Here is a 15533-nt window from a genome sequence, read left to right on the forward strand (position 1 = left end):
TATTGTATTATTTTCAGTCAATTGTGTGAGCCACTATATTGAACTACAAATTATAACGTAATTTTTTTGAACAAATCGAATAATAATTTCGAATAGAAAGTTGGTACAAAGTTATAAATACAGTGATTCGCTGTGTTATGTTTAGTGTAACCGAAATTTTGTGTGTCCCGCTTGCGTTTCCTGGAGACGCTTTTCGGCGGGTTACGGTGAATGGCAACTTTAAAGTTATTTGGCAAGTGCATCAATATCCGGTAACGCATTTCAAGATAAAACTTCATAACAGTTAACGTGGCAGTTATGAACTTGCTAGTGAATTTTTGGGATGTTAATATTTTTATATCATAATACTCGATTAGATTTTGTTATTATTTCATTGATAAATATGATTCGTCATATAAAGTGCATACTTAAAATATCTTATTTTGAAGACTTTGCTCTTTTGTCCCTTGTTGACGTGGACTTGACTAAACGTAGCAAAATGGCGCTGCTAGCAATGGGTGGTTGAACGCATTTCTGAGTTCCATAGTGTCATTTATTCGCCATTTAAACCACCCAAAACGTCAGCCTCGGCTAGAATGGCGACCCTAGATCAGAAATCACCCAACGTGCTTCTTCAGAGTCTCTGCTGCAGAATTACGGGCAAAAGCGAAGGTACATTAGCATAACTCTGATTCGTGCCTCATTTAAATTCATGGCTTGTCACAGCATCAGTAATATTGTCACTTATTGTAAATGTCTGTCATCTTTGTCAACATTCGGTGTTTTTGCCTTTTCGTAAGACGTCACAATTTCTAGCAATACTTCCACTGCATATGTTGGCTATCCCCACTGTGTCTAATGATGGAATCATGACTATAAATAAAACGGGTGATTCCCTATCAGTGTTTAAAAAAAAAAAAAAAAAAAGGTTTGCAATTCAACAACTACACCCAAACCAACCTCGTGCAATCGAGGTTTTTAGCCCGTGAGGTGAGCTACGTCCGGCGCATCAGTTCATGTAAAGATGCCGGTTCCTCATGAATGTAGCCAGCCGCAGGTCATTGCATGCATTATGAGCAGTGGAAATTTGGCGTTATTTGAAATCAACAACTACAAATGAGAATAAAATACGACTTTATAGTAGCAAGACTATTCTTATGTATTCAAAAGCTAATCATTTTCTGTTTTTTATCCCTTATTCATCCCTGCTTATTTATCTGGTCAGCTGAAGTTGCCCAGCAGTTCCAGTATGCAGTGCGAGTCATTGGCAGTAACTACGCTCCCACTATTGAACGGGATGAATTCCTGGTGACGGAGAAGATCAAGAAAGAATGTACGTCGACGTTTTGCTAAAACCAATAACAACACAGGAGCGTTACTCCTTTTAGCGTCAATATCCAGTCTATACTGTTTTTTTTTTAGACCTGCTTCTTAGTGTACTAAAGCTTTTTATGTTGCACTCAACTGAAATGGCTGAAACACTGAGTAAATTCCCAGTCGACCCATCAAAGTTGCCTGAGTTGTACCATTAGTTGGAAAACAATCAATCAAAGCTCTCATGTAAAAATAGCACTCCATTTACACTGTGACATGTTTATTGAGTACAGATTGTCTGGCGGCCTTGGAGGTGATGTTGGATTGCATGTCGTTACTGGCACTTTATAATTACGCCTTGAGATTTTTTACTTACAGTGCTGAAGCAGCGACGAGAAGCAGATGCTGCTCTCTTCTCTGAGCTGCATAGAAAACTACAGACGCAGGTTGGTACTACCTACTGTCAGATCTCCAGGGGGCCAAAATATGTCAATGTTGGTCTCATGTTTGACAGGGAGTTCTGAAGCATCGCTGGTCTGTTCTCTACTTGCTTCTCAGCCTTTCTGAAGATCCCCGCAAGCCCTCCAGTAGGGTGCGACATGTTTACTTTCTGTTTTTGCTCGTTTACAGTCCAAGTATGATAATATTATCTGCTTTTCCAGGTTGGAAACTATGGGGTTCTGTTTGCTCAGGCTCTCCCTCGAGATGCCCACTCCACCCCGTTCTACTGCGCCCGGCCCCAGAGTCTGGCTCTGGGCTATGCGGAGAGGGGCAGCGGCTTGTCAACTAGCATGGCCACCAGTGGGATCTCAAGTTTAGGAGTGTACACACTCAATGGACCCACACCAACACCGCAGTCACTGTTGGCAGGGTGAGACACAAATCCATCAAACCTATGACATTTTTTGTTTTCCATACGCGCACATTAAAACCCTTTTATCATCATACTCAACTCCGATTGTTTTTACACTAGTCGATGCCATGAAGAGGTTTTTGTGGCCCTTTCAAATTCTTATATTTAAGTTTTTCTGCTTCGGTGTTAAAGACCATCAAACACGTGTAAAGATAGGACCAAGATGGGATAAGAACAATTTCTACAAAGTCCATAGTGTCCCCACAGCGTTTTCAAAAAACAAAACTAATGATATCTGGATTTTTCAGTCAAGCCCCACAGTCTGCGGCAGGAGTCGCTCCACCTGGGGTGTCTCGACTCGCCTGGACTCTTCCCGCAAGCGCCTCAGCTCTGGGCCCGGCCGCCATTCGGCCAACCCTTGGACCTTCGCAAGCCAGCACCAGAGCAGTCCGCCCCAGGCAGGATGGCGATGCATCAGGTGGGTCTGACTTTTCATCTCAAGCTGACACAAACGTAAATCCTTTTATTTGGTCATCTGTAGGTGAGGTGAACGAGGCGGCACTGGTGCGGGACATCCTCTATGTGTTCCAGGGGATTGATGGCAAGTTCATCAAGATGAGCACCCAAGATAATTGTTACCAAATAGACACCAAGGTACCTTCAACGAGGATGAACACTTTAACGATTCGAATTCTTTTGCTTTCCGCTATTCAAATCCTGTCGAGCAGATTTTGTCGTGCGTCGACACTCTGCAATGATTAATAGCCACACCGTCCAGTGGATGATTTGATATCCAGACAATCTGGGTTGATGGTAAAGCTTCAACAGATCAATAGGGAGCTCTTTGGCGGAAAGCCACATTGTCCTTGGCCCGTCTATCTCTGTGCTCAATCTCCTACTGTTAAAGTGTGGCCATTTTGTACAATATCATTCTTTTCTGCATCTCGTGTCATGCCCTTGTGCCTCTCCAGGTGATGGTGAGCAAATCCCTGAGGGACACCAGCAGCAGACTGTCTGAGCTTGGCTGGCTCCACAATAAAGTCCGCAAGTACACAGATGCCAGGAGCCTCGACCGGGCTTTTGGACTAGTTGGACAGGTGCGTTGCTAATAGTTTACTTGAAGTTGACTCGTGCAATTTGTCTAATGTCTTTTCTCCTCCGGCCCAGAGCTTCTGCGCATCACTCCACCAAGAGCTGAAGGAATACTACAGACTCCTGTCTGTCCTCCACTCACAGGTATCAGAGCTGATGCTAATACTGTTAGCTAACATCATTAGCTTTGCTGACATGCATGTACATTGTAGATGCAGGTGGAAGATGAGCAGGTGTGTACAGACAGCAATCTGACTCTCAGGAGGCTCCTGGTCTGGATGTATGACCCCAAAGTACGGCTTAAAACGCTCGCCGCCCTAGTCGACTTCTGTCAAGGTAACCTCGGCGTGTGAATTGCGCTGCCTTATTTGGGATTTGTTAATTGGCATTTTGTTGGCGTCAGGCCGGAAAGGTGGGGAGCTAGCCTCGGCTGTCCACGCCTATGGGAAAACGGGAGACCCGCAGATGAGGGCGTTGGTGCAACATATCCTCAGTCTGGTGTCACACCCCATCCTTAATTTCTTGTATCGGTGGATCTACGATGGAGAGCTCGAAGACACTTACCACGAGGTGAATCTACACACAAATTGAAAAGCCGATTCAATTGTGCATGACTTCACCACGCTTTATACTTGTTTGTAGTTCTTCGTGGCATCAGATCCAAACGTGAAAACCGATCGCTTGTGGCACGACAAGTACTCGCTGAGGAAGTCAATGATCCCTTCGTTCATCACGATGGACCAAGCTCGTAAGGTATGCACACGTGTTTCTAATCCCACTGAGAAGAACTTCCATCCTGTTCTCATCAGCCCCTTCCTGCAGGTTCTGCTCATTGGTAAATCCATCAACTTCCTGCACCAGGTTTGTCACGACCGAACGCCACCAGGCAAAATCACACCAGCCTGCAACTCTACAGACACACCCAAAGATGGTAGGAATTATTTGGAGATATTGAAACATTCCGGCGCTGTAAATGATCAATGCTCTTCCCGCTCACTGTCCTTGGCTTCTCTACCAGTGAAGGACAATTAGCTAATGACCCCAGTCTGTCAGATTTGCAGCTTTTATTTTCTGTGTTGAAGGGCGTAACTTTGTCCCTCAACAACTAGAGCAAACCTTTACCAAGACCACACTGTTAAAAATAGAATCACATCTTTATCAGCTGCCGGTGGTTTTTTCTGTGGCCTGTGGACATCCTATTACATCCTTTTTTTTTTTTTTTTTTGTTTGACTGTAGGACAGATGCACAAGAATATTATTGTTGAATATTCTGGTTTTATTTAGCTGTAAACTGCATCATTCTGACAAGTGTATTATAGTAATATTGCAACCGGAGTACACTCCAAATCTATGAGTGTTAATCCAACACCTTTTAATGATGGGCAAATGAAGCTTCAAGATGATTCATGAACCTGTTGTTGTGTTTAGACCTCTCTGTTCACCAAAGAGCTGAAAGCCCACCTACTTGCCATTTCTTAAAACCCTCACGTTAAACCAACACTGCCATCTAGAGGAGCCAAAGAATACAACAACTGGTTCATGAAGCTTCATTTTCCCCATCACTAATTAAAGTGTCTATTTGCATCCACACTACCCAGTGTTAAAAGTAACATTTACAAAAGTTCAACACCAACCCTGCCTTGTATCTTGTAGCAGCCGAACTGCTGTCGGACCTGGAGGGGGCGTTTCAGGAGAAGATTGACGCCGCCTACTTTGACACCAGTAAATACCTGCTGGATGTCCTCAACCGGAACTACTTGCTGTTGGAGCACCTGCAGGCCATGAGGAGATACTTGCTGTTGGGTCAGGGAGACTTCATCAGACATCTTATGGATCTGCTCAAGTAAGCAGCACATTCTTGTCTCATTGCCGCTTCTGAAAAATAAAGTAGACATTCCAGCGAAATTTAATTGGACAGCAGCGGGGTTTTTTTTTTTTTAAGTTCCAACTCTTTTGATGTAGACCAGAGCTGGCGAGACCTGCCACCACTTTGTACCAACACAACCTGACGGGTATCTTAGAAACAGCCGTCAGAGCAACCAACGCCCAGTACGACAACGTGGAGATCCTCAAACGGCTTGATGTGCGACTCCTCGAGGTCTCTCCCGGCGATACCGGCTGGGATGTGTTCAGTCTGGACTACCATGTCGACGGACCAATTGCTACGGTAACCGCTCGCAGATAGTTTTGTGTTTTTGCCTTTTGTGTTCATCAAGGTATGTGTGACAGGTGTTCACCAGGGAATGTATGGGCCATTACCTGCGTGTTTTTAACTTCCTGTGGAGGGCCAAGAGAATGGAGTACATACTAACTGACATCTGGAAAGGACAGATGTGTAATGCCAAGCTGCTGAAAACTATGCCTGGTTTGTAAACACACAAAAAACACTTACTAGCCTCCTTTACAAGGTTGAACTTTTGGTGCTCGTCTACTCTTCCAGAACTGTCCGGCGTGCTGCATCAGTGCCACATCCTGGCGTCTGAGATGGTCCACTTCATCCATCAAATGCAATACTACATCACCTTTGAGGTCAGGCCATTGCAGTCACGTAATAAAAGCGTATTTTAAGTTAAGATTAGTCCAATTATGGACCCTACCTTTGTGTCTTTATAGGTCCTGGAGTGTTCCTGGGATGAGCTATGGAATAAAGTACAGCAAGCACAAGACCTCGATCACATCATTGCAGCCCATGAAGTCTTCCTCGACACCATCATCTCGCGATGCTTGCTGGACAATAGCAGCAGGGTAATCTAATAGTACATCTGTCAGTGGAAAATATGACCTTGCTAAAATGACTCACACTTGATTCTCACCCACCTTCTAAAGTCTCTTTTGAACCAACTGAGGGCCATCTTTGACCAAATTATCGAGTTCCAGAACGCTCAGGACTCCCTGTACCGCGCTGCACTGGAGGAACTGGCCCTCCAGTTGCAGTTTGAGGAGAAGAAGCAGCAGAACCAGGAGGAGGTGAGACAGCCAAGAGAGAGTAGCCACAAAAAAACTCAACGGTGCTGAACACATGTCCGTGCATTTTAGGGTCAGTGGGGTGTGACCGCTGAACAGGAAGCCGAGGAGAAGAGGAGGATTCGGGAGTTTCAGGAAACTATACCAAAGATGTGCTCCCAACTCCGCATTCTCACACACTTTTACCAGGTTGCAAGCTTCCCCCACACATATTGCCACCACCTGCTTGTCCTTCCCCTTCGTCACGCTCTCCGTGTTTTGCTCTCCTCAGAGTATCGTCCAGCAGTTTCTGGTGCTGCTGACCACCAGCTCAGATGAAAGTCTTCGTTTCCTCAGCTTCAGACTCGACTTCAACGAGCACTATAGGTATGGCCGAGCCACTGATACTTCTCCTGCTGAGGGATCAATACGCCTCTTACCTATTTTGTTTTCAGGGCCAGAGAACCGAGGCTGCGAGCATCACTAGGAGCCACACGGGGGCGCCGGATGTCCAATATCTAACATCTTGTTGGAACATTTCGTATGACAACACAGACCAGACAACCAGCACGTCATTCCAAGATAATGGCGCGCCTCGGTGGAGCTCTCAACAATCTGATATCAATGGGAGCCACCTAGTGACAACTCAGTGGAAGTCTGCTCCAGAAAAAAAACGATCAAACAAGCCTTACTGATGACTTTTTACGGCCCAACACACGAGCGCTGTAAATATGCATGTATGTGACATTCATTCTTTGTTTCTTAGTTATGTTATAGGAGCAGAAATTCAATCCATTTCATTACAGTTATGTATTTCAACACACCAGGGATGTCACTGTGATCACGAGTAGCAGTGTGTGGGTCAGAGCTTACTTAGTAACACTTGAGTAATCAGGACACAGGCTCTGGAAATCTTGCTGGAGCTACAGGAGTCACACAGAGTGTGATTCGAAGCAATGCAATCAGCAGAGGTGGGCATTCCGTCCCAGCGACAGACGGAATGGTCCGCTAATCCGTCTCCACAATTTTTTTTGCAGATAAGGGAAGAGAAAGTTAAAAAAAAAAAAAAAAAAGTCTGACTGTAGTGAAAGTGAGGATGGAGGCCCTTTTTAAATAACGGGGACGATTAGACGGTATATTATATTAATATACTGTATATTATGAATAAGGATGGACTGACAACAATGGTGGGGTGGCCAGGTTGCAGACAAAATACAGATGGGCAAAAATTTGCGAAATTGCCCACTTCTGGCAATCAGTGCAACTGCATTTGATCTCAGATTGAATGTGAAATGATAATCTGGTTTCATTTTGTATGCACAAAGATGAAAGACTCATGTTTGTCCTTGTGTGATTTTTTTTTTAATTCCATAATGACTTTGTGTTCAATATGAAGCAAAAGTCAGCTCATTAACTTTACCTCAGATGAGAAAAAAATAATCAACTGCCATAAACTTCTGCTTGATCATTATTTGAATGACTAAAATTGTTTTCTTTCTGCTATTTGTTATTTTGAAACTGATTGGTGCTGCACGTGTAAATAAGTGATGTGGCGCTGTTGTCCTTTACATTGCACATAATGTCACGTTAACTGCAAAACAAGAGAACCCAAGCAACGCAATGTGCGTTCAATAAAGTAATGTTTTTTTTTTAAATTATTCTCGGGACTCAATTCATATTTGCTGCCACCATAGTACAAAATTGAACACCAATTAAATCTAAATGCTTTCTTAAGGTGAAGCCATTTGAGACATGTTTACAATTAAGGGCCATATAGGAAATAAATTTGACTTGATCACAACTGATGTAAAATGGCTTGCATGGAAGAAACCTCATGCTTACGCTGCACTCAAAAGGGCACCAGAGGGAGCTGTGGTTTCTTCTAACCATCTCACGCTGGACACACTGCTGAACAATAATGACCTGTTGGCCGACTTCAGGCATTGCTCGGAGGAAATGGAAGGATGTGGCAATAACTAATGATGGGCAAATGAAGCTTCAAGATGATTCATGAACCTGTTGTGTGTACTTTGACCTCTAGATGGCGCTCTCTGAAAGCCCACCGACTTGCCATTTCTTAAAAGCCTCACTTTAAACCAACATTGCCATCTAGAGGAGCCAAAGAATACAACAACTGATTCATGAAGCTTCATTTTCCCATCACTAGCAATAACTTATAAAGTGCATTTTCCGTGGTTGGGTGTTTCAAATTCTATTTTTAGCAGGCTTCACAGCCACCAGATGAGCTTGGAGCAACATTTTTAGGTCCACCTGAAAATAACTGTGCCATCAAGTCAGCATCTGACATTTAGTGGCATTTCCAGATGCTAGCAGACGTGTGTCTGATCATCTTAGCAAACAGGCCAGATTGCTCTTTCGGGTGAGCTTACTCAAGCAGTGCAGTGGATAAAAATTCGACGTACTACTGTTCAAAATGCCATCTTTTAAGGGTTAGAATTTATTTAGGAGATGTGAAAAAAATATATAATAAACATCAGTGTGACCTATAAATAAATATGCACTGAATTCAAGTCATAAGTAGTAGAACATACATGGATGAAACATGACAAATATCAAAGTCAGTAACAATTATGTTTCCAGACCAAACAAAGATAAAACATGAGAGAAATAACACAAATGATTAAAAAAAACAAGAAGCACTTTAGCTCACCACTTGTGGTCTCAGAGGCATGGACTTGAGAGCAACATCACTCTTCATCAATCCTATTTATTCCTAATTTGTTTTGCTGCAGATGCTCTGTTTTCTGTCATGATGCTTTGATTTCTTCCTTGGTCTTGCCTTTGACAAACTTGTCATTGGTCCAGAATTTAGACACAGCCGACCGAGTGTGACCAACAGACATCTTTGATGATTGCGCCGGCAGCTCTCCAAAGTTTGCCCACTCGTATTTAAATGCAAACTAACGAGCGGCAACCTGATGCAGGTGTTGATTTAGGCAATGGAAATTTACAGGGTGATTGTATATTTTTCTTCCACAGAATTCCGTCTAAATTGTCATTTTTACTGATAACCCCACTCGTTGACATCTTTTAATGTTTCTTAAAGTTGATATTTAAACTGACTAAGTCTGTGATCTGCTTTTGTTAAGAAAGTGAACGAACAGCCTTTGACAACGACGAACTTCATTTTTACCAAGGTCACCAAGCCTGAACAACATTGTTGTTTTTTATATTTGGAGTGTCGGCATTGATTGCTTTGTCTGGCTGAATTCAGTCCATTTCCTGTTTCCATGCCTGAAAAATGGGCCTACAGAAATAAAGCAAACCAGTTTAGAAAGAAACGTCTCTCCTGTTTCTTCATATAGCACAGCGGCTTCAAAGATACTTCCAACAGAGAGGGAGGAGAGCGCTCGATACTGCGTTTTTATGAACGAAACAACACGCTGGGCTGCTCTCCAGTCGTTTTGTGCAGGGCTGCTGAAAAGAAATACAATATAGGCTTGATTTGCACGCTTTTTTTCCTTACAATTCAAGAAACCGTTTTATGTCCTGATATGCTTTCACAACATGGAGGAATAAATGACATCATACAATACGTACTATCTTGCTCTGTTTTAATTTGATTTCTGAGATACAGTACTATTCATTCATAAAGTTTATTGCAGTGTTTTCAATGCACCTTAATGAGTGCACTTTGCTGTTCAGAATTTTTATTATAATTATGATCATCTGCGATTGACTCTAGACCAGTTTAGGGTTTGCCCCGCCCAAATACTGCTCCAGCCCGTCCGCGACCCTCGTGAGGATGAAGCGGTTCTGAAAATGGATGGATTATCCAGATAAAAAGTTCTTTTCCTCAGTCTAAGCTGCAGGAATATGCTCATATCCATTCTCAGTGAGAGATTTGGCTGAGGCTTTCATAGTTGCCATGGTATCCAACAAGCATCTCTGGCGCCGGGCAGAAGCAGGCCCTGATTGGTTAATCAGTATTCAGACTGTGTTTGCTGGGCGACACACGGCTGAACCAGCGCAGGTACGTGTGTGTGTGTGTGTGCACTAAATGTCACTTATCACCTAAGAGATAAATGATTGCTTTCTCACCTCCCTTCTCCACATTTCTCTTTCTTCATCAGTCAGATTTCTTTTCAGCTCTTGGGACCACCAAAGCTTGTTGCAAAGAAAGGATAGACTGTGTAGCATAAAATGGCAAGATGCTAGACCATGTTATGTTTTATGGAGAAGTAACAAAATCTTCAAAGTGGGCTAATATGATTGAACTTCCTTGTCTTGGTCAGGACTGTGCAGGGCCAGGCTTTTAATGGCAGACAAGGCGTGACCACAAAGCAGCACATCGTCACGTAACACATCCATTAAACCAAATGATCTGAACGAGACAGATGTTTTTGCTTTTGTGGGTATGAAGAAGAGAAAAAAAGTATTTCCCGTAGAATTATTGACCTGCAAACGAGTCAAGATATAATGCCGAGAGTTTTTGCTGAGTCACTTTGGCTAATTGTAGTTTTATGGAGACTCACAATGGTGTCATTTGCAGTGTAGCTATTGTCTAATCTCAAAGAGACATGCCTCCAGATTTAACGCTATTATACATTGGTTAGTTATTTCATAAATCAGAATAATACATACTTACCAACTTCACCTTGTAAAAAATAGGAAGATTCTTGTTTTATCGGCCCAAAGTCTTTAGCTTTAGCTGCAGGGTCAACTGTTCTTCCTTGGCAATCGCGTGGCATGTTTGAATCATAAAAATCATAAAATCAATCATAAAAATACAGCAACCACATGTCCAGCCACAAAATATTGTTTCCCAATAAGACCTCCGGGGATTGCAGTGAGGTGATTTATATGTATGAGAAATAATCCTGTTGCTATGCTGAGTTATTTTCCACGTGCAATGTGGAACATAACAAAACAAAACAAAACAAAACAAAACAAAACAAAACAAAACAAAACAAAACAAAACAAAACAAAACAAAACAAAACAAAACAAAACATAACATAACATAACATTGGTCAAAGTGACCACTGAAAAACCTGATGAGCTAAGATACCTTTATGTTTCCAAACAGCCGGAAGGGACGTGACAGACGTGAAAGTGAAAATGGCGCGTGTGTGTGTGTGTGTGTGTGTAGAAGAACATGGAAGTGTGTCTGTTTTCTTTGATGATAATGAAGCAGACAGATGCCCCAAGCTCGCCCCGCCACCTGAAACTCAGACAATGTGATGAAAGAGCAGCACGAAAATATTAATAACAAATTGTCATTCGTTTTCACAAGTGCCAAGGAATAGACGTCCAATGAGAATCGGTGATGCAGTTCAATTCCAAATCCAGATAAAGAGCCTGAGAAGAATCAATCAGCAGGCCAGGACATGTTATGCTCCGTAATCCACACATGGCAGGATGGAGAAAGTCACACTGTGATGATGCTTTAGCAAAACACCACACAGCCATGGGACAAGCAGACACCAAGTGCAAAGGGAGAACTTGTGGTCGGTCGGGGAGCTTTGAAGTGATTAGCGGGAGAACAAAGAAGTGGGAATGTCAGGGGCAGCAGGGTTGGCCACGGATGATCAATCCATTCAAAATGGCTGGACTCTTTCGTGGAAGCAGAGAGAACAATTTGCAGCTGTGCTTTTCAAATGAAGAGAGATTAGGCCTTAATCATGTCGGCCTTTTTTTCTTCTGCTCTACAAAAACAAATGACTAGATAACATAATTGACACGTGAGGACAATTCATTAGCGCGTGTGTGCTCAAAGTCGAAGTGCATCGTGATTGGCTGTTCACTCAATGTGTTTGTGTAATTGACAATTGATTTTTTTTGCTTTAACCAACTGCTGTGATTTATAAATGGACAGTATTGAACAGAGTATTGCAAAATAAAAACAAGTCATGTTTTTTTTTCTTTTCTATAAATCTTTTATTTGATATTGTTCTGATCTGTGTATACAATAAGTTGGACACAAACTGTACAATATTTGCATATTATGAATGTAATAGAAACTGAATCTTATTTGAAAGACAGACAGCGCTTGCCGCATTTTGCTACCAATTTACTGTCGCTGTACAGAATTAACGCCGGTGAGATGCTGGACATCATCTTGCTTTGATAACTGCTGTTAATATTTATCTGACCCTAAAAACAAAACAAAAAAAACCACACACACCATCCAGCATCTCGACCGGTGAAAATCAGTAGCAGAAATGCACTTTTAGCAGGGGTGGGCAAAATTATAGCCAATTCTTGGGGACCACATCCAGCATGACTTTTAAAATGTTTGTATGTGATGTCAATTTAAAAAAAGTACATAAATATGAAGAATGGAATCAAATTATTGCAACAAAGTCTCTTGCTGGTGCCCACCCCTTGGCTATAAGCTGAATTTTCTTCACATCTCCTACATGATCACATGCATTAGCCCCTACCGCCCCATATCACTGGACCTTTTTTTACAACACGTGCAACAAGTGAAAAAAAAGTCCAAGCAGTGAGAGGAGGTGGGTGGGGATAAGCGCTCCCTCCAGCTTTGACCCAAATGATGCTTGTATGCATGTAGTAAGGCATTCTTCTGTTGGATGAACAGAGTCAACCTGAAGGAGACAGGCTACATCATGAGCACAGTTCGAAACGTCATATCCCCCTCGTGTCACTAAAACGTGCCCGCGCTGCTGACTAGCTATGGCTGCATGTCCACGCTAAAACACATGTCCCTGGCAGCGGCACGCGTGAATGAAAATGAAAATTCAAGCGGTTGCCCTTTGTGAAGGAAGTAGCTTTGGTGCTCCACCCAAGAAGAAGACGCTCACCTTAATTGGGATGTGTGATTAGCACAACCTGGAAAACCCTGTTATATCTGCTTCTTCGCTCTGTGCTCCAGACTAATTCTTCTTGAACACATATGAAAGATTTTCAAAAGCAGTATTCGTCCGGATGCTACCCAACAAGCTAACGATTGACAATTCAGAACATTCTTTCCCAATAAAAAGCAAGTACTGCTTGATGACCACAATGTACCCCAATTTTTTATGTATATATGGACTACCATTCAAAAGTTTGGGATCATCCAGAACAATTTTAAGTATTCCATGGAGGCATTCATTAGCATTCTAACCCAATTAGCAAACACAATGGCCCATTAGGAATGGGCCTATGTAGATATTGCATTAAAAAAATCAAGCAAATTCAGCTAGAATTGGGATTTATTGATGATGGGTAAATGAAGCTTCAAGATAATTCATGAACCCGTTCTTTTGTTGACTTAGTCCTCTAGATGGCACTCTCTGAAAGCCCACTGATTTGCCATTTCTTCAAAATTCACCAAGAGGAGCCAAAGAATACAGCAACTGGTTCATGAAGCTTCATTTTCTCATCACTATCATTTACCACATTAACAATTTATAGATTAGTTTAATGCTATTCTCGAGAAAGTAAAAGTGATTGCAGTTATAAAAAAAGGACATTTCTGAGGGACCCCAAACTTTTAAATGTTAGTATATTTATATATACATCTATACTATATTTAAATATGATATGGTCGGTCAAATGAAGGTGCGAATTAAACCCTATGAAATGAAAAACGACACTTTTTGGCCCATGTTGAGAGCTCAGGTACACTGGAAAGAACACAAAATGTGTGTGAGCCAGCTTTAAATCCAGTTTAAACTGACAACAAAATGACAACAGACATGATTGTCAGGGCTGCTTTTCTGATCTTTTCCTAGCGCGACACGAGTGCTACAATACACGGAAAAGATCCACATTTTTTTTTTTCTACAAAAGACAAGCACAACACTGGCCAAAAAACTCATCAAGGGATGGCCCTCACAGTGGAACGTCACTTTGAGAACATCGCGTGAGGCACACTGGACCGGAGAAATGGCAACATTTGTTCCACAGTGGAACTTGGAAGATCTCAACCGGCCGAGGTTCCACTGTAGAAAGCAAATGGCATCCAATCGGACGATCTACAACAACTTCCCATCGAGACGACAGCAGAAATACACTTGACACGTTGCAAGATGACACTTTTTGTGATACCGATACTAAGCTGGTTGTGATTTAGTCGTCGTTAGAGCGCAAACAATTCAACGATATGACGAGTGAGGGAACGCATTGCACACCGCTGGGCAGATGTTTCGGCTTTGGCCCATGGTCCCGACGACCCGTTGCTGAGGCGATACAGCTCGTCTGATAAATCACACGGCCTTGTTTTTTGGGGGGGCAATCTTCACAGAGTGCTTATTCCAGTTTAGAGGGATCAACCACTCCTAGATTCTGTACCTAGAATTAATGATGGGCAAATGAAGCTTCAAGATGATTCATGAACCTGTTGTTGTGTTTACTTAGACCTCTAGATGGCGCTCTCTGCACACCAAAGAGCTGATTTCGTAAAACCCTCACTTTAAACCAACATTGCCATCTAGAGGAGCCAAAGAATACAACAACTGGTTCATGAAGCTTCATTTTCCCCATCTCTACCTATAATGCAGGGGTGGGCAACGTCGATGCTGAAGGGTCACATATGACTTTTTAAAAAAGAAAGTAGGGCTACATCATTTATTCCTATTCATGTGTTCTGTCTTTCTTTAGGTTCTTTAACACCAGCTCCCCACTCTCACCACAGATCATCTGCAAACATCATCAGTCAATCTGTCCATCACCAGAGCAAACAAGATGAGGACCAGAGCCCATCTTAATGAACTTCCACTTCTACCTCTTTCCTCACTCCAGCAGCACACCTCAACTCATACATGAACTTTTCTTCCCATCCTGCAATACCGCAACTTGGCACCTTTTTATATCTCCAAGCCCTAGAATCCAACATATTTGGCTTCTTCCAACCACAATGACTCATACTGACAATCATGATAAACATGTCCATACTGATGGATGTTCATCTGTGAAATGCCCACCCCTTGTATCTCCTTCACGGATCACAGTATTGAAACCTTCGAAGCCCGGGATAGTTTCGAAGCAACTACCAGCTCGGTTCACCGGTGTCCGAGCAAAAAAAAGCCTGGTCCGATTCCTGAACAGATTGGAGCCATGTTGCTGGTCACAGTGAGGAATCTATTTGGTTTGCTTTCATTGACCACACAAGATGATAATGCGAGTATTCTTATTGAGGCTTTCTGCACCCAAGGCTACTTCAAGCCAGCATGTTCCAAAATACCCGCATCTCACACAGCCATCGTCACATTGTGGCTTGATTGATTTACCCTGTTCACTCCTACCTTTAAATTCAAGTTCATGGAAAGGCAGCAAGTTATGACACACCGTTCCCTTCAGCTACATTCTACGTGTCCTCCACCATTCCATGTAAACACAAATTTTGTCCCACCTTGTTTTTTGCTTAGGACTCCAAAAGGTGAA

At 42.5% G+C, this 15533-nt stretch overlaps 1 protein-coding gene across 1 annotated transcript; it reads left to right on the forward strand.

The window, feature by feature from the left end:
• The first annotated feature begins 455 nt into the window (after positions 1-455).
• Positions 456-7840, forward strand: tubgcp3 (tubulin gamma complex component 3). Its single transcript, XM_088362397.1, has 22 exons — positions 456-651; positions 1205-1312; positions 1672-1739; positions 1808-1885; positions 1956-2164; positions 2455-2624; positions 2688-2800; positions 3118-3243; positions 3314-3382; positions 3451-3574; positions 3642-3808; positions 3881-3991; positions 4061-4169; positions 4892-5081; positions 5201-5405; positions 5468-5603; positions 5679-5767; positions 5852-5983; positions 6065-6205; positions 6275-6391; positions 6474-6568; positions 6637-7840. Exons 1-22 carry the CDS (start codon positions 576-578, stop codon positions 6701-6703), a joined length of 2700 nt encoding a protein of 899 aa, XP_088218523.1. The 5' UTR covers positions 456-575; the 3' UTR covers positions 6704-7840.
• The last annotated feature ends 7693 nt before the right edge of the window (positions 7841-15533 follow it).

The sequence above is a fragment of the Syngnathus floridae genome, chromosome 2 (genome assembly GCF_059516105.1).
Source record: "Syngnathus floridae isolate MCC-2025c chromosome 2, RoL_Sflo_1.0, whole genome shotgun sequence".
NCBI lineage: Eukaryota > Metazoa > Chordata > Actinopteri > Syngnathiformes > Syngnathidae > Syngnathus > Syngnathus floridae.